The sequence below is a fragment of the Crocodylus porosus genome, unplaced genomic scaffold (assembly GCF_001723895.1).
Source record: "Crocodylus porosus isolate Cpor-Errol unplaced genomic scaffold, CroPor_comp1, whole genome shotgun sequence".
NCBI lineage: Eukaryota > Metazoa > Chordata > Crocodylia > Crocodylidae > Crocodylus > Crocodylus porosus.
In genome coordinates this window covers 14496396-14514691 of record NW_017728928.1, presented here as the reverse complement: position 1 = coordinate 14514691, position 18296 = coordinate 14496396, and the positions used below count along the sequence as shown (strand labels likewise).

The following is an 18296-nucleotide window of genomic DNA, read 5'->3' as shown; positions in this document are numbered from 1 at the left end:
TATACTCTACCATAGTATAGAAAAGGTCATTTCATTTATTTTTGGTAGCAGCATATGGAATAGCTATGTAGTAGTTCCACTAACTGGACAGTGTGCTTTCTCCTAAAATTTACAGCCAGGAGAGTATTTAAAAATGGTCTTGTTTAAAGCTCTTGTGTGGGATTCAGGAACTCAGGATTCTGTTTCTATCAATACCATTGACTTTACCGTATGATGTGTAGAGCAAGTATCTCTTGCCTCAGTTTATGCTTTATAAAATGCTGTTGCATTTTACCTGTTTCATGGGGTAAATAGGAAAGTAAATGGGTGAAAGCTGGATTTGGTGCTGGTTAACATCACAAGGCAAAAAAGTGTATAAATAAATGAAAGGCCCAAACATGGAAGATTCCTAGCAACTCTCTGCAACCTCTGATTAGTTATCTTTCCAGATCGTACCCAAAAAGACCTGAGATCCCCATCTTGGAAAGACAAAAAAAAAAAATCTTTAGAACACAATTTTGATATGAAATGTATTGACTATACAGTGGTATTCATATGTATTTAGTCTTATGTATAATTTCTACATTCAACAATTACATGTCTATAAATAAGACAATACCCTCTGTCATTAGCAAAGGCAGTTTGCTGTTGGTAACTGGTGTGGTAATAATTTTAAAAAGTGTTTGCTACAAAAACACTTATTCTCCAACATAAGGGTTCACAGGAGGGTTGTCAGGGTTAATGTGCCTCAGTAATAGAGTGCTGCGCTAGTTTTCACTTTGGGTTCTAATATACTCTTCCAGCAACTTTGTTCTGGGCCAATTAGGAATATTAAAAGCAGACATGTCATCAGCATTTTTAATGCATGACTGCTAGGGCTTATTTTTCTTGAGTGTTTACTGAATTTTGAGGAGTTTTAGCAAAAAGTATAAGTTGGCACTTTTTATATGAGTAAAATCCACTCTGACAGTCAAGACCAGCATATGGCAAAATAACGTACCATTATTCTGTATTAGTGCTGACTGAAATCTAGGTTTCCATTACTTGTTTGACTGGATCTTTAAACAACAAGCATTAATATTTTAAACATTCACGATCTACAGTAATCTGGAAACCTAACCATCTTTCTCCCATTAGCTGGACTGAACCCGAACATGAATGTAAACAGCATGGACATTACTGGTGGTTTGTCAGTGAAGGATACTTCTCAGTCCCAGTCTCGCCTTCCACAGTGGACACACCCTAACTCGATGGATAATCTGTCTAGTGCTGCTTCTTCACTTGACCAGAACTCTAGCAAGCATGGTACGTTGCATCTTCCTTCTTTACCAGTTTGCCATTATGACAGTCGAGTTCTAAGTGTACACAATGACTTTATTGCAGGTATTCTTTCCTAGAGAGGTGACTAAAAACTGGTATAAGTCCCCTTATAGACTAGATATTTAACCTAGTTGTAGTATTGCAGAAGGCAGGGCAGGTGGCATCTTAGAAACTAACTGATTGAGAGGTGCCATCTCCCCTGCCTTATGCAGTACTGCAGCTAGGTAAGTATCTAGTCTGTAAGGGGACTTTCCTACATCATCAGGTGAAATAAAGCATTGCCTATGTCATTTTATGCCTCTCTGGACCAGTTCATCTCTAGTGGGGGTGCCACCCTGCCTTGCCTTATGCTTGGTTTCAGAATAACAGAGCTAACTACCTCTTTTATTTTTTAAAATTCAGCAGTGCACAGAATCTTTTGTCCCTATTCTCACTTGTGTCAGTTCTCGAACCTTAGTCTTTTTTTTATCTTGTGAATGCTGTTCACCAAACGGAGTGTTTAATGACTAACAGACTCTTCCTAGTTGGTGCTTGGTGGCAGGCGTTATGCATGCATCTCTCACAGCTTTCCAACATAATTTGGTCCAAATCTCGTCACCCTTGTCATAACATAGCATTGAGCTTTTCTCGACCAAACTGCCAGTAGAATCCACCTGCGTGAAGGATTTTGAAATGCATGCACTGGGAGCTGGGGAGAGACTGTCAAACTCATTTCACTAAAGGTCACCCAAGTGGAAGGCTATATTGTTTAGCCCCTCTCCTGGCAGAAAAATGCATAAGCCGCTTCTTCTAGTACTTGGGTTATAAGGTACTGATGTGAATGTAGCTGAAGGTATTTGAAAAATACTATCTGTGACGCATTTTAATTTTTGTCTGCATTTTCACTTCCAAAGCTTTGGACCTGGTGTTGCTGGTTCAGTTCTCAGAGCTGTGCTCTGTAAATGTTCCTGTGATCTGCGGTTGTGTCAATAGCAATGTGAATTATTCTAACAAAAATGTTTGGCCTGCAAGTATTTCTACCATCTTCATTAAGTTATTGTCCAATAATTCCTAATTGGAATCATCTTACTCATTTGAATTGTCCAGCTTTTTGACAGGTCTTTTCTGAACTGCAATTTGCTAACCTGACAGTCCAGACCACTTTGATGTGCTAGTGAGATTTTAACCAGATACGGTTTTTAGGAATACTAAGAGAAGACTCCAGTGTGCTGTGTTACTCTTGCTGTGTGTCTGTTAATTTTATTTCTTAATTCAGGCAAAGGGAAATAATTACAAATGTAAGTGAAATTGAAAAGGAGTGATTAAAAATTAGTCCTGCCTCTAAGCAGTTGTCTTTTTTCTTCATTAATTTCAGGTGCTATCCCTGGAGGTCTAAGTATTGGTCCCCCGGGAAAGTCCTCCATTGATGACTCTTATGGCCGGTACGATCTGATCCAAAACAGCGAGTCACCAGCCAGTCCACCTGTAGCCCTTCCTCATAGTTGGTCGCGTGCCAAAACTGATAGCGATAAAATTTCCAATGGCTCAAGCATTAATTGGCCACCAGGTAAAGAACCAGAACTAGTATCATAAAAATGTTGATGTCATTGAATCTAAGTGCTAGTTTTATTTACTGAATCTCAGCACCTTCTCTCTTGAGGATAAGATTTCATCGGCTCTTGCTTTGGTTATTTTTAAAACAGAATTTCATCCAGGGGTGCCATGGAAAGGACTGCAGAATATTGACCCCGAGAATGATCCTGATGTCACTCCTGGAAGTGTTCCCACTGGCCCTACCATTAATACCACCATACAAGATGTTAATCGCTATCTTCTCAAGAGTGGAGGTACAGTTGTAGTCACAAAAACATGATACATCACTTGATTTACTTTCTTTCCCTCCTTTTGAACATTTTGACTGGTTTTTATTCCCGTTTTTTGAGTAATCTTGGCTAGTAGTGTTACCCATGTGCTGATGAAAGCTGATCTGATAATGCCCATGGTGCTGCTGCTGCTGCTGAACACAAAGTTTATAAATAGTTGTTCCTATGGCAACAAACTGATCTTCTGAACGCACTCCCTGCCACTGAGTTACAAATACTGGGCTGTGGACATGTGCTCTGACACAATATGGCATTTCTTGTATTCGCCATTTGTGACGTCACTGCAGGGTCAAAAAGGAAGGGATGAAAGATTTGTATCTCCCTTTAACCATCAAAGAGAGGGTTAGGAAAAAATGGTGAACAAACTTACTCTATGCAAAGATTGTCCTTGCTATTGTCCTTCGTCAGGTTTTACTTCAGAGTGAAAAGGGACCTCCCTAACGCACTAAGCCGGTGAACTCCACTACTCCTTCAGATGGTGCCAAGTGGCAGAAAAAGGACCAGATTAATGGTGGCATGGTCGGTTAGTGGTCATTCTACACCATTATATGTAAACGGTCTGAAAATAGTAGCCTAGTAGAGCACTATAACATGGACAACAGAATTATTACCAGGCTTGTCCCAAGGGCCTGTCAGGACTTTAAAATGTAGATTTAGCTATCATAGTCACTTGTGTGTTGTTTGTTCAGATTGTGAATCATAATGGTCATTGAAGCAGGTTTTCCAATCAGAGCTTGACAGGTCAGGGCAAGGGATGTGGAACTTGAAGGGAGAGGTACAGGGTTTTTTTATTACATTAAATAATTTTGAGTTGTGTCGCTTACCAGCTGGGAAGCTGTCAGAAAGCAGTCGCTGTTCAAGCTGAAAATTACTGTTTGTTGTGCATGAGTAATATCAAATTAACTTTTTAATGACCCTAACGTGCCTTTCAGGGGAGAGCACTTAAATTTTTAAAAATGATTTTACACTGTTAATCTGGAAAGTTTAAGTAATTCAGCTTTAGTGCAGATTCCCATGCATCCGATAGTTATTTCTTTTGTGTCATCCTAAGATTTTGATGCAAGACTATAAAAGTACACTTGTCCTTTATAAAATAATTCATGGCACTGGATCATGTCGGTTTCTGAATAGTGGAAAAATTAACTGTAGGCTCTTATGTAGAGCGCTGAAGCTCTTGTGTAGAGATACATATACTCCCTTGAGACGAAGCCTGTGGAAAGCAGTGTCTTGGGTTTACTGACATGTTTCCTTTCTTCATTAGCTTTTTGCTCTATAATTAGCATAAGAGTAAGCACTTTAATGTTAGATTAGTTGTTTAGACAGCTCTTGTTTTTGTTTAGTCTGAGTTGTTTGCCACTGTATTCATTTCAATATATATTTTCAGTTTATGTTCATTGATCGCTCATCAGGTACCTTGGAGTGATTGTTGTGGTACATCTCCAAGACAAGGATTAGATTTGATGCATCTGATACTGCAAAGGTGATACTGGAAAGCCACTATTTCTGATATATTACTATTTGGATGGAAGCCACCCCCAGGAGTAGAGCATCACCAGTACTACCTTTGCCTTCCACATTCAAAAGCCAGCCTAATCCATGGTTTGTTCTGTTACTGGAGAAGTTTTGCAGGATGATCTCCTCTGAGCCAAATCGTGCTGGCTTTTTGGAGTTAAGGATATCTTTGGCACTGGGATATGCTCTGCACTAGTCATGTCTCTTCTCCAGGGTCTCAGAATTCTTCCCCAGGAGCAATATTTTGAGACAAGATTATTGTCAAAAGAAGGCCTTGACATTAAGATTTGGCACTGACTGATTCCTTTGTTATTGGTTTGTCCTTTAATACCAGCAAGATTGAATCAGCTGATGCTTTTGTGATTTGTTCAACTTCTGTTGTCTAGTATTGCCTTTCTCTGTTTTCTGAACGTTCACTCTGTGTTATTGTGGAGCTGAAGTGGGAGATTTATTCTGTATCTTCCCCTTCTCCTTTTGCTTTAGTACACACCATTCCCTATCAGTTTCCAGTGATCTCTCTTGTTACGGTTAGGCAGCTGTAAAGTACCATCAGAATTGAGGCCTGTGGTCTGTGGACTCTGTGTTCACCCAGTTGCCTTCAGAAAAAGGAGTTTAAAAGCTTGTAAAACAGCCACCTAGAAAAGAATGGAGTATTTTAGTGACTGCTTCTGTGGACCTGGGAAACAGTCCTCCTATCCCTTCAGCTCTGTTAACTTTTCTGTGGGGGCCAGTGGTCATCATGTATTCTGATACAGCATAAACTTGCTGCAGGCTTGTGTGAATAGGCCTTCAAAACAGGGCTAAACCTGTGAAGAGAAAGCTTTCAGAAACGTTCTTGCACATATGTCATCTTCTGTGTCTTCCTTTGGCTTATTTAATCAGTGTGCTCATATGTTTCAAAAAGGCATTCTTCTCACCTCTGTTGTAGTGGCAGGGAGCGCAGTGAATTTATCTGTAGAGTATGAAATGCAAGGGGGAGACAGACGTATCATAACCAGTTAGTTATTATCTAAGTCTCAGAAATTTTACAATTCATAGAAGTGAACTAGCAGGTAGACAGAGAAGTTGTTTTAAGACTTGCTCGCTATTCAGTATTGTGAAGCTTAGAAGCAAAATTAAGATCATTCAGTGGAATGGTGTTTACAGCTAATTGGCTTAAATTTACTTTGTACTTTTCACTGTCTAAAGGGGCAAAATGATTGCACCACATACTAAGAATCTGAATATTTTTGCTCTAGGTTATGTAATATTTTAATCTACTCCAGTTGCTTTAGTTGTTTCAGCAGCCAATCAGAGATCAAGGCAAAGGAAGAAGTGAAATGAATGAGTGTAGCACTCTGCACTCTTAAGCATTGTTTAAGTCCATCTGGCAGCTAATTCCACTTAGTCCATCCATGTTAGAGGCTTCTAGGGCCGTGCAAAGCTTCGGTGGCTGATTCAGTTTGGAGGAGATTTGGCCCAATTTGGGGACCGAATCTTCAAATCTGAATCGAATCGGAAGACCATTTAAAAGCTCTGAATCGATTCGAAACATGTGAATTGATTCAGAAAAGCTTCAGAAAAGATTTGGTCCCTTTGGCGATTTTAGCCATAGACTAAACAGGCAGCTGACACAGTTGCCTCCTATTGATAAGTCTGTTGGGGTAGGGGGACAGGAAGGGGCATGTGGGAGGGAGGGATTGGAGCCAGGGCTGGGACAAGCTGCCCAGCTGGGGCGGGGGGACACGTTACAGGGGAAGGGAGGGTGCGGGATGCGGGTATGGCAGCGCTGGGAGAGGGGGCTCTGCCCTGCTGCCACTTGCCCAGCTTGGAGGGGGAAGGGGGGCAGGATGCGGGCACAGTTCGCTCCAGGTGGAAGGGGACAAGTGGCAGCATGCCATAGCCCCTGCTCCCAGCACTTGCCACGCCCAGATCCCATGCCCCCACACCAGCTGGCAAGTGGGGGCAGGGCATATTCCCTGCAGCTCCCCACACCAGGGCAGAGGCAGACACAGCCAGAGGAGCTGCGGGAGAAGTCCCCATGGCTGCCCTGCCTAGCCCCATCCCCCTCCCGGCACTTTACCAAAAAAAGGGGGGGAAAAGCTCCACACTCAGCGGCTCTGACAGTGGCAGTCAGGGCTTCCAAGGGCTCATGGCAGAGCTGCCCTGAGCAGTGGGGGCAGCAGGGATCGCCCCCACCTGGCACGCATGGCAACTGGCCCATGGCGCAGCAGGGCGCCACACACAGCCGCCACAGCTCCCAGGCAGTGCACAGCGTCCTGCCAAGCCGTGCTGCACCTGTGGCATGGGGCAGCTGCTGCGTGGGTGCAGAGTGGGAGAGGCAATCCCCACTGCCCCCCCACAGCCCTGAGCTGTGGCGGGGAGGGCTCTGCCACGAGCACCCAGAGGCCTCAATCACCACTGCTGCAACAAGCATGTGCAGGGATTTTTGGGGGGGGGTTTAAGTGCTGGGACCAGGCGGGGGATGGGGCCAGGCAGGGCAGCCATGAAGGCTTCTCCCGTGGCTCCCCCCTGGGGAGAGGCAGGCACAGCCAAGGGAGCCGCAGGAGAACCTGCAGCCGCCTGGCTGTGCCTGCCTCTCCCGGGCCAATCCAAATCAGCACCAAATCTTCTGAAGCTGATTCAGTCGAATCAATTCAAGACAGTGATCCGAATCAAATCACTGTCCTCTAATCAGCCAAATCTGAATCGAATACTTCCCAATTCACAGGGGCCTAGAGGCTACCTGTTCCAAGGTCATATCTTTGTGGACCATACTCTTTTTGGAAATTGAATTTGTTTATCATCACATAACTGTTCTGAGCAAGTAGCCGGCTAACTGCATCATTTCTAGCCATAACAGCACAGAAGGTTTGATGAGATTTAGTCATAGTGAGTCATCCTTCATGCATGGGATTCTGTAGACGTAAAATTAGTTTCACAACTGCATCCTCTTTTGCTTACATGCAGATTGGACAAAACAAGAATATGTCAGTAAATCCCTTGGACCAGGGGGTCGAACTCAAATCAGATGGTAGGCCATATTCCCTGCCAGCAGCCACCACTATTCACCCCCATTGGCTGACTGCTGCTGATTTTTTTTTTAATGCCACTGGTGATCAAAAATGGTAAATTCAGCAGCCAGAAGAGATGGAGGGGGTGAAAGGTACCTACCTCTGGCAGTGGCTGTGTTAAACTGCTAGGTGTTGGCCACACTGACACATCAGGCAGTTGCAGCGAGAAACCCCGTAGGCCATTTGACACGCTTGCCTTAGGCTGTCATCTGGGAATAAACAATTTTCTCTTTAATCATCCTCTTTTCCTTTCTGAGCTACTTTGAGGGAGAGTCGTGGTTATTTCCCTATTCTTTAGACTTCTGTCTGTTGCCTGTCTTGAGGGGTGACTTGGCATGGCTGTCTGAACTCTTCACCTTCTTTCTGAGTGTTTAATTCTCCTATTGTCTATCCCATCACCTGCCTACTCTTTTGTTTGGTGCAAGGCAGATGGTTTAATGTCCACCTCACCTTCAGTGGCTAGACACTGTCCCTGGAAAGCTTCGTACTTCCCCTGCAATGATGAATAAGAGGAAGTACGCTAAGACTCATTTGGAATACAGCCAAGTCTATTAGGTGCTCTTAAAGACTTCCCTAATTTTTCATCAACTGTTTTGAGCTATAACTGATCCTATTACTTTCTGTTTAAAAGGTCAAATGTAATAGAAGCCATCTGAGAGTGATAAGCTCTGCTTACACAATTGACAAAAGGAGAAAGAAAGATCATTTACCAAGCTATTGTATTGTCAGTATGGTTTTTAAATTCCTATCATTCTCTTCTTCCTCTGAGTCTTCTTTTGTAGATTGAGTACATACAAGGAGGACGATAAACTCCTATTAACATGATTCCTCAGTTTGAAGGTTCAGTTCTGCAGGGGAGCATGATTGTAATGCCAACTCTTAACTTTTGAGCGAGCTCTGGGTCAATGGCAAGAGCCCATTGCATTCCAAAGAAGATTGATATGTACTGACAGTCTGCTGTGGGAGCTTTGTTACTGATTTTTATTTAGACTGTGCCCTTAGTTCATTATTCTAAAGAGAAGAGAAGACTGAGGTGGGATTTGATAAGTCTTCAAATACCTGAAGTGAGATCATTAAGAGGATAGAGATGGCCTTTTCTTTGTGGATGTAAGTGACAGGACTAGGAACAATGGCCTCGAGATGCAGCAGAGGAAATTTAGGTTGGAGATTAGGAAGAGTTTTTAACTATGAGAGTGGTCAGGCATTGGAACAGGCTACCTAGAGAAGTTGTAGGATCTCCATTTCTGGAAATTTTCAAGAGCAGGTTAAAGAGACCCTTGGCTGGGAAGGTTTTAGTCAAAGATAATCTGTCTTGAGCAGGGGACTGGACTAGAAGACCTCCTGAGGTCCCTTAAAGCCCAACTTTCTTATGATTCTACTTATGAAATATTTTGATGCCAAAAGTCTAGATGTGCTAAATTTAATTAGAAATAAAATTAGTCAAGTTTTAGTGGGTTAGCTTCTGTGGGCTGCTTAAATGTTATAAACTTCAATATTTTTAATAAAGATACAGAAGCAAATGGTTGGTGATAGTTGCAAGTCACAACACTTTTATTAGACAGAAAGATGACTTTATATGTTCTCAGTTGAAGGCATTAACTGGCCCATCCTGTGCTCTGCTGGTCTGCAGTTCCCCCACCACCTTCTGTGTAGGAGCCGCAGCTCCAGCAGTGGGGACAGCAGAGCAGCAGTGCAGGAGCAGAGGCCGGAGTTTCACTGCTGCTGGGGAATGTGGCATCTTTTTTCCCCGAGAACATGCATGTCGTGTAGTCAAAAAAGGAGATGAATCCCCCACTCAGCAGCAGCAAACCTCCAACTGCTGCTCCTGCATTGTACACCATTGCTGCTTCTCTGCCCTTATGCTTTATGCGGGGGGGGGGGGGGGGGACGACAGTAATGCCCAGAGATGGAAAGGAGAGTAAAGCACCCCTACCAACTCTGTTCTGGCACACCCCTCCCCCTCACTCTCTCCTCACCCCTGCCTTAGGTAGTGCCTGGGGCTTGTGCCCTGTTTGCCCACCTAGCATTATGTCACTCAGTACATATATATGAATGTACACAAATAGTATGCATATCTGCATTTTGGAAGATAGAAATATGTTGAAAGACAGCTTGATTTTTCTTTTCCTTGACTGCTCAGGTGGAGGCTGTCTGTTCATAGTCTCTTATCCTTCATTCTGAGTATCCTGAAGATGTTTGATCTCCTGTTAAACTTTTTTTTTCGGTGTATGGCATATTTCTTTTATTAGCCAGTAGGGAAGTTTTGAATATGTGTCTACCATTTTGAAGAGGCAGCTTGACAGCAAGATCCTAATTTGTTGTGTGGTTTAATCTTATTGCATGTTGTTATAAAAATGATATGCCATCCAATGTGGTATTAGAATGCTTTATACTTACAGCTCCTTTGATACAGCTAATATAAGAGACTGTTAGCATTGGCTTTATCTACAACAGAGTAGTTTGCAAACAATCTAATGGTATTTGTGGGTGTTAGGCCATGGAAGAGTGTTTATCTCAGCTATTTAAGATAAATCATCAAGGATAAGAGGTCAGTTTTTAGTATACATTCACATTCATCTAGAGTTGCTGTTGCTTGGGTGAGCTTAGAAAGAATATTATGAATAATATGAGTCCATTCCTTGGGAACTAACAGTTTCTCTGAGATTCCCAAGATCAGAACATACTAAGAGAAATCCAGAATTTATTTTCTGCATGGGCACCAATGCATTTGCCAGTTTAGCAGCTTTTATTTCTTTTTTTTTTCAATACTAAAGAGGTCTGCTTCACTTTATCATGCTACCTATAACATTTCATTCCTAGACTTCAGAGACCAGTGTGATTAGCAGAAATACCTTGCATGGTTTGTATTTGCACATAATGTAGTTAGACTTGCTTTATGCAGCAGCAGACACCATTTTGCCCATCTTTCTTAGTTGCTTCTTTGCTGGTTCTGCAGGGTCATCCCCAACATCATCTCAGAATGCCACGCTGCCTTCATCGAGTGCCTGGCCGCTTAGTGCCTCCGGCTACAGTAGCTCTTTCAGCAGCATTGCATCTGCACCTAGCATTGCAGGTACGAAAAAATGGCCTTTCTACTTACATCTTCCCACTACATTCCCAAAGAGAAAAGGCCCTGAAACAGCACTTTCCTGTGGTTGTAAGAGTAGTAGTATTACAGATGTACTGCACATTTTTTGAGCATTGTGTTGCTCCCACTAGGTGACTCCCCTGGTAGCTCTGCAGTGGTGAGCATTCAAATAGGGTGTGTAGTACAATGAAAACCTAAGAAATTGTGCTAAGTGAAAAATGTATTCAGGCCACAAAGCAGGCTACTTATTTAGGCACCCAGATCTTTTCAGCAAAGCTGTTTCACTACATCTAAAAGGAAGAATATTTTTCCTCTCCAGCAGTACAGGGTGATCTGAAAAGCACTGCTAATAAATTCACTTTCAAAAATAAATAAATTCCAGTCCTGCTAATTCCTAGGAAATAACTTAGAACTAGGTTGTGCTTTAACTATTCAGAAGGCTAAATAGGAAGAGGTTTAATAGCTGCTTTAAAGGTCTCTCCTGACATCTATCTTTGAGCACAGCAAACACATAATGATGCCATCTTGTCTGCCTGAGTCTGTAGACAGTCCCAAAATAAACCATAAATTGTGCCCCTTGCTTCTCAAAGAGCTGTTGACTTCAAAGCATCACACTTCTCCCAGTGTCAGAAATGGACTCTCAGCTAACCAGCTACCTAAACGTCTAGCTTGTCCCCTAACAATTATTATAATGCAGTTCAGCATTATTAATACAAACTGCAGTGTGCTGCAGGCTGGAAATGAGAAGCCTGAGTCAAATAAATGTATTATTATATAAAAACACCCAAGGGCTACTGCACCAATTGTATTATTCATTTTTATATGTGATAAATTAAAAACCTCAACTCTTTAATTTAAATGAAGCTGCAGCATCTAGGGGCTTTACTGACTAATTCAGGTTCACTTTGTCAGAAAGCCAGAGAAGGAGCATTATCTGAAATGTTCTACTACAAGGAAGTGAGAGAAGTGGCTTATTTTTCTCTTAATTTTATCTGCAACACATTTCTGCTTTGTTTGCCTTTTTTTTTTTTTGCTACTACATCTAAGCTGTGTGTTTAACCCCATGAGAAGCAATGACATGGCAACATCTAACCTATTAATGTGCATTTGTCATGTTAAATTACAAATTCTGAAAATCTTACTTGACAGTGTTTCGTGAGCAGTATTGCTATGTTCCTTTTGTCACTGTAGTTTATACAAAAACATGGAACTGATTGTCCTCTCACTTGATACCAGTTTTACTCCTCAGCAAATTCATTGATTTAAATGAGGATGACCCAATTTTGGTGTTGTGAGAGAGGAATCAGGCTCTATGTTTGGTACTTACATTGCTGCAAGAGGCAGGCACAGGGATATGTAAGATTAAAAGTGAAATATTTCTAGGATGATTTTTGATGTTTTATGTTGTGTTGGTAATATCTACAACTTTAGGTTCTTTCTGTTTTATTTAGATTCTTTTTTTTTTCAATAAATACTTAAAAGATAATTTATATTTTAATTGTAATGTTTGTCTTTATCAAGCATAATATGCTTGATAAAGCCCTGGTTTGCGAGGAATTGCAATACAAGTGATCACAATTCTTTTTAGAGAAATGAACACAGGTTTAAAAGTATAACACGATGGACAATAAATCTGCAAAACGAGAAGATTGTGGTACAAGGAGTTTTTCATATGAAAATTGTTGGTCTCAGTGTATGAGGGCTTGAAAATACTTCCCCCTTCTAGGTGTTCTTGAATCCGCTAAATACTGAATGTACTTGAGAACATAAGTACATGTCAGTGTCGTCTTTTAAATAAAACGTTGCCTGTACTTGCTTGGATGCAGAAAGTGGGTAAACTTCATTGCGTGAACATTTGAGCTAAATAATTTATGAAGTGTTTATCAGTTTCTGTGTAAGTAGACTGAGGTAATCAATCTTATTCTCTGGTTCTTGTCCTTTATGAGCAAGAGAGTGCTAGGAGGTACAACAAGGGGGATATGTAATCCATATGCAGATTAAATTCTCTAAGTACAAAGGTCCCTCGGTTGCATTCAGTGGTGTATAAGTTCACTGTAAATGAAATTGATGGCACTGATGCTACAAAAGACTATTCCAGTTCTACTATAAGGACTATGACTTGAGGATTAGCTGTAATAAAGACAGTCAAATTGTTCACATTTCAGCCTAAAAATGCATGAAAATTTCTCTGTTGCAGGTAAATTGTCAGACATCAAGTCTACATGGTCGTCTGGCCCAATCTCTCACACACAGGCCTCTCTATCCCATGAACTTTGGAAGGTACCCAGAAACACTACTGCTCCTACAAGACCACCTCCAGGCTTAACAAACACCAAGCCATCATCTACCTGGGGTGCCAGCCCACTGGGTTGGACCAGCTCTTACTCCTCTGGTACTTTTATGACGTTTTACTATAATGCTTTGCCTTCCTCCTTTATGCTCTGTTTACTTCTATTCTCTATGGTACAGAAGCATTGTACCCTCTGGCTCCAATGCTATGCTCCAGCCACGTGCGGTACAATAAATGTAGGGTTAAACAACTTTGGAGATGAAAGGTACATTTTATTTTCTGAGATTTCCAGATGGTTTCAAACAAAATAGTCATCAGTTGGTCAGACTAGTGCGAAAAATAAATTTTGTTGCCAAATGGTTTGCTATTTTATAAACCCTTTGCTTTTGTTTAAATAGTTTGAAACTTTCTTTCCTATTTTGTGGCAGGTATCCTCTGAACGGTTCTAAGATTTCAGTTTTACCTAATTAATCAGTATTATTTGACAAGGAATGTATATACGCACACACAGAGTGAGCAGAGATGCACAGTGTCCAAGACCTAATTATCCCATCACTTGCTTTAAGCAGTTGATCAGATGATGCAGTCCCAGAGAATAGGTCTAATTTGCTTCATGAACATTCTCTTTCTCTAGATATCAGCATTTAATTTAGTCACAAATAAAGGAGGGGGAAACCTATATACTCTGCATTTGTTCACAGAAGTCTGCTTCAGAAATAGCCGTTATAGCTAATAGCTGACTGTTTTATCAGTGATCTTCCCAAAAGGCTGGTGATTCTTGGCTCTTCATGACTGCCACCGTTCAAGTGTCTGTTTTTTGTTTGGAAACCTCCACCTCATAGGAACATAGTAATGCTGCCAAGATTTCATTTGCAGCCTTCCTTTGGTCATCCACTGTCTGAAGGACTGCAGTTTTTCTAATGCCAGTAGTAAATGTCATGGCCATATATTTTCTTCCTGTAAAATACCAGGTTGAGGATGGAGAGGTAGATTTTGCCAGTTGTGTTCCCATATCTGAATGCAGAGCACGGTCAATATAGAAATTTTCCTGCTATGAATAAAAGCCAGATACGAATAATGTATCATTGGTGGTGTAGCAATATATTGCAGTTCTGTAAAAGTTAAAAGATGTAAAATATTAGCAACCAACAATCTGAGATTTCAGGGATTTGTGTTGCTTGTAAAATGCCTTGTGGTTATTTCTAATGTAACCTGAAAGACATTTCAGTGACATACATGCTTTAACCAGTATGATGCTCTGAGAGTCATTCATGGAAGAAAAATTTCAGAAATATGAAAAATACACAGATCCTTTAAAGTCAGCTGGGACAGTGTGAGGAGCATTCTGCTTCAGCGGGTAACCCTTCTTTCAGAACAAGATAGTTAAACAGGTTGGAGGATAAATGGCCTGATTGGTTGCTGATGTGCAAGTTTGCAGTAGCAGTTGTTTTGCTGGTGTGTTGTATCCTGCATGTTATATATTCTGTCATCAGAATCAAACTCCAAATTTGCTTTCACTAGGTCCTAAAACATTCATTTCTCAATTTGTTGTATAGGTTCTGCATGGAGTACTGACAACTCAGGAAGAACAAGCAGCTGGCTGGTTCTCCGAAACCTCACACCCCAAGTAAGCAGAATTACATGACTTATTATACAAACAGCCATGTCATATTTAATTGATGGTTGAAAGAAAGCTTATTAGCCTCAATAGTTTTGCTCAGATTTAAGGAAAACGTGGGGTGCTGACAGAACAGATGTTTTATCAAGTGATCAGCCCCCTGAAAGCACTCTACAGCCATGCCCTAACAGATGCACACAGCTGCAGAGTGCTTTAAAAGTGCCCAGTTGCACAACAAATGATCCCTCATTATATGAGTGTGCAGATGAAAGTGCTTCAAAGTGGAGTGCCTTCATTAACTTCTGTCAGTGCCTGCCTGGGAGCAAGGCTGGGCTCATGTGGCCCAGCCCTACCCCCAGTGCTGTCTTCAGGATGGGATGGGGGGCAGGAGGAGCTTGGTGTGAGGAGGCTGAGCTTTGCCTAGCCTCTGCTGGAGGGTTGGGGGTGGAGGGGCAGATGAATTAAAGCCCACACCAAGGTGCTCCAAAATGGAGCTCGATCCCTCACCCACCCAGACCCAAGAGAGAATATCTGTTGTGTCAAGGGGATCGCTGTAACTCATGGCACTTCCTGTGAAGTGCCATGAGTTACAGTGGGGAACCACACATCTATCAAGGCTTGTAATTTCATCTGCATGGCAGTAATAGGTTGCTGCATAGTTGCCATAATGCTTTTAACGAAGTATACTATATATTTTTATTTAGAACTGATATTTAACAGGATCAAATATCCTTTGGAGCAGGTTTTTATGAGCAAGGAGTTACTTAGAGGTTAACAGTTGCTTGGATAATATCGATGCGCTCCATATGGATTGTTTTGATAGAATGAAATGCAATGGGTAACTTTTCACCAGAAAGAATTCGAGTTCTCAAACTGCTGTCAAATCAAATATGAATTTTATGCCTATGTATTAGCCATCCAGTGTGCACCATTTTTGTATGAAAGTTTGATGTATGAATGGCCTTTGGGGCATAATTCAAAGATTTAAAATCCAAGTTTACTATGCTTTTATTACTCTTTTTAGTATCTGTAGTCTGTCGGTTCCTCCTGTTTGGCCAAAGTGCCGATCATATGGAGAGGCTTAAGACTCAGAGTATTGAGAGAGCAGTATTTTAGGGCTATAAACTATTTATGAACATTTAGACTCTTCTCCCACCTTTATAGGCTTTGGATAATAAATATCATTTTTATTCCTTCAACCTGGCAGGTTCTGTGTTGAGCCACAGAAAGAATCAGAGTTCTAGATGGAGGCAGTGATCTGTCAAAGTCCATTTCTTTCGTTAGAGAAACACCATTGTCCTTTTCATTGCATGCCTTTTTTGTTTATCATTTAAAGCCTCTTCCATTAGTAAATATAGTGAGGAAAATCCCAGAAGAATCAACGTCTTTTCCCTTTCTCTAATTAGATTGATGGTTCTACACTGCGGACACTGTGTTTGCAACATGGCCCTCTAATTACATTCCACCTGAACCTGACTCAAGGGAACGCTGTGGTCCGATACAGTTCCAAGGAAGAAGCAGCCAAGGCCCAGAAGTCTCTGCATATGTACGGTTTTTCTCCTCTTTTCCTTTTCTCATAGGTAGAATTTAGCATGGGGGGAACTCTGACACAGTGTTGTTGAGGTCAGAAGCTTAATGTAGGTTAAAAAAAGAATTTGATTTTTATTTGAATGAGAACTTCGGTAATATTAGGAAGGATTAAAAATATAAAGAAATTCTCATGGGTCAGGGGTATGTGAGTCAAACCACCAACTCCTGAAGGTTGAAAAGAAGTGTATTTTGTTGGCAGATACGGTAATTGCAACGTAAAGTACTTTTCTCAGAAGCTTCTGGTGCTGACCACTGCTACAGATAAGATACCAGGGTAGCTGTACAACTGACTTACTCCATTATGGTAGTCCCTGTGTCTTAACATATAGCAATAACAGTCACTCTGTTATGTACAGTTGCAGTTAGCCTTCCACTATGATACTGATCAGGTAATTGCAAAAAGTCTATGTAATAAAGAGAAGTATTAAGAATGATATACATAGCGTTGTTTTTTGAAGTGTTGACTTTCGCTTAATTACCGTTGAAACATTCAGAACAAACGTGAAAAATCACCCTTCAATTAATGATATCTCTTGAGATCTGGAATCCTGAACAGAAAGAACTGTAGCCAAAGGAGTTAGCCATGCTCTAAAATTAATACATGAATTTAAAAATAAATGTACATTTTAAATGTACACAGAGAACACTCCTGATTGTTCTTGAGGCTTTAGAGAAATCCATAAGAAGAGTTTTGGACAATAACAAACAGAATATATCTGTACTTCTCAGAAGAATCACAACTGAGGTTTCGCCAAGTATATTGAGTATATATACAGAAATATTGTTTTATGTTGTATATGTTACATAATTTTTTAAAATTGTACTAAAACTGGTAACTGCTATGCTGTATCAGTACATTAGGTCTAACTCATCTGTAAATTTTGCAACTAAGGAGAGTGGGCATAGGCGTGCACACACATGTAATTGTGAAATAGAGGGGATTACTGAGATGAAACTGAATAAGGATAGGATTTCTAAAGTGTTGCAGAGTGAACCTAATTTTGTTGCCCATTCCATTCAAAATGAAAATGGGTTTCGCAGTTTTGGAAATCTCGTGACACTTCTGAAAATAATGTCCTTCACATTCTTTTCCTTCACCTTGTTGTGTTGTTTGTTGTTAGGTGTGTTTTAGGAAACACTACCATCTTGGCTGAGTTTGCTGGTGAAGAAGAAGTAAACCGTTTCTTAGCACAAGGCCAGCCACTGCCACCCACCTCCAGTTGGCAGTCCAACACTGGAACCAATCAGACTCGCTTGGGCTCTACAAGCAGCTCTCATGGATTGGTGCGGAATGATGCAGGCCACTGGAATACTCCTTGCCTGAGTAGCAAAGGGAGCAGCGATCTGCTTTGGGGTGGGGTCCCTCAGTACTCAAGCAGCCTTTGGGGGCCCCCAAGCACCGACGATGGCAGGGTTATTGGAAGCCCAACACCTTTGAATACCCTGCTCCCAGGTGATCTTCTCAGCGGGGAGTCTATCTAGGAAACAAAAGAAACAAAATGGAAAAAACAATCATCAGCACTAAAGGAAAAAATTGTAACCCTTTCCAGTCCAGGGCTTCACGAAGAATCCAGCTTTAACAGATCAGACTGGCAGCCCTTTTTAGTACCTCTGTCCAATATCAAATATGAAACTGCAGAAGTCCTTGTGAACTGTTAATGAAACAGTATGGGCTACATTTGGTCAGTGTCACATGCTAATGACAGGTTTTATTTTTTCATGGCTTTTTATTTTATGTTGTCTTTTTATGTTTGTATGGTGTTTTTAAACAAAGTATAAAAGCTGCTTAGAATAGGTCTATCATGAAGGGCACTTTTCAGAAATTTGGGCTGGAAAGGGTTATTTTATCAACTTTGAGGGGAGGGGGGAAATGAAAGCCTATTTAAAATGAGCCTGTGACTATTATGCACATTACCAGAGGCGGACCCAGTAATCAGAAGGGGGAGGAGTGTGATATTTATCATTGGTACAGAAAAGTAATGAA

General features: G+C 41.2%; 1 protein-coding gene across 8 annotated transcripts in view; it reads left to right on the top strand.

Annotated features, from left to right (window-relative positions):
* Positions 1 to 17934, top strand: part of TNRC6C (trinucleotide repeat containing 6C) — a 172827-nt gene extending 154893 nt beyond the window's left edge. For 7 of the 8 annotated variants that reach the window (XM_019542686.1, XM_019542685.1, XM_019542684.1 and 4 more), the window contains 8 exons: positions 1117 to 1284; positions 2654 to 2845; positions 2982 to 3125; positions 10683 to 10799; positions 13012 to 13206; positions 14661 to 14731; positions 16129 to 16268; positions 17434 to 17934. In XM_019542686.1, coding sequence (XP_019398231.1) covers positions 1117 to 1284; positions 2654 to 2845; positions 2982 to 3125; positions 10683 to 10799; positions 13012 to 13206; positions 14661 to 14731; positions 16129 to 16268; positions 17434 to 17794 — 1388 coding nt within the window. In that variant the 3' untranslated portion in view covers positions 17795 to 17934. The remainder of the gene's footprint in view (positions 1 to 1116; positions 1285 to 2653; positions 2846 to 2981; positions 3126 to 10682; positions 10800 to 13011; positions 13207 to 14660; positions 14732 to 16128; positions 16269 to 17433) is intronic. The other variant, XM_019542688.1, reaches the window with a different exon arrangement.
* The last annotated feature ends 362 nt before the right edge of the window (positions 17935 to 18296 follow it).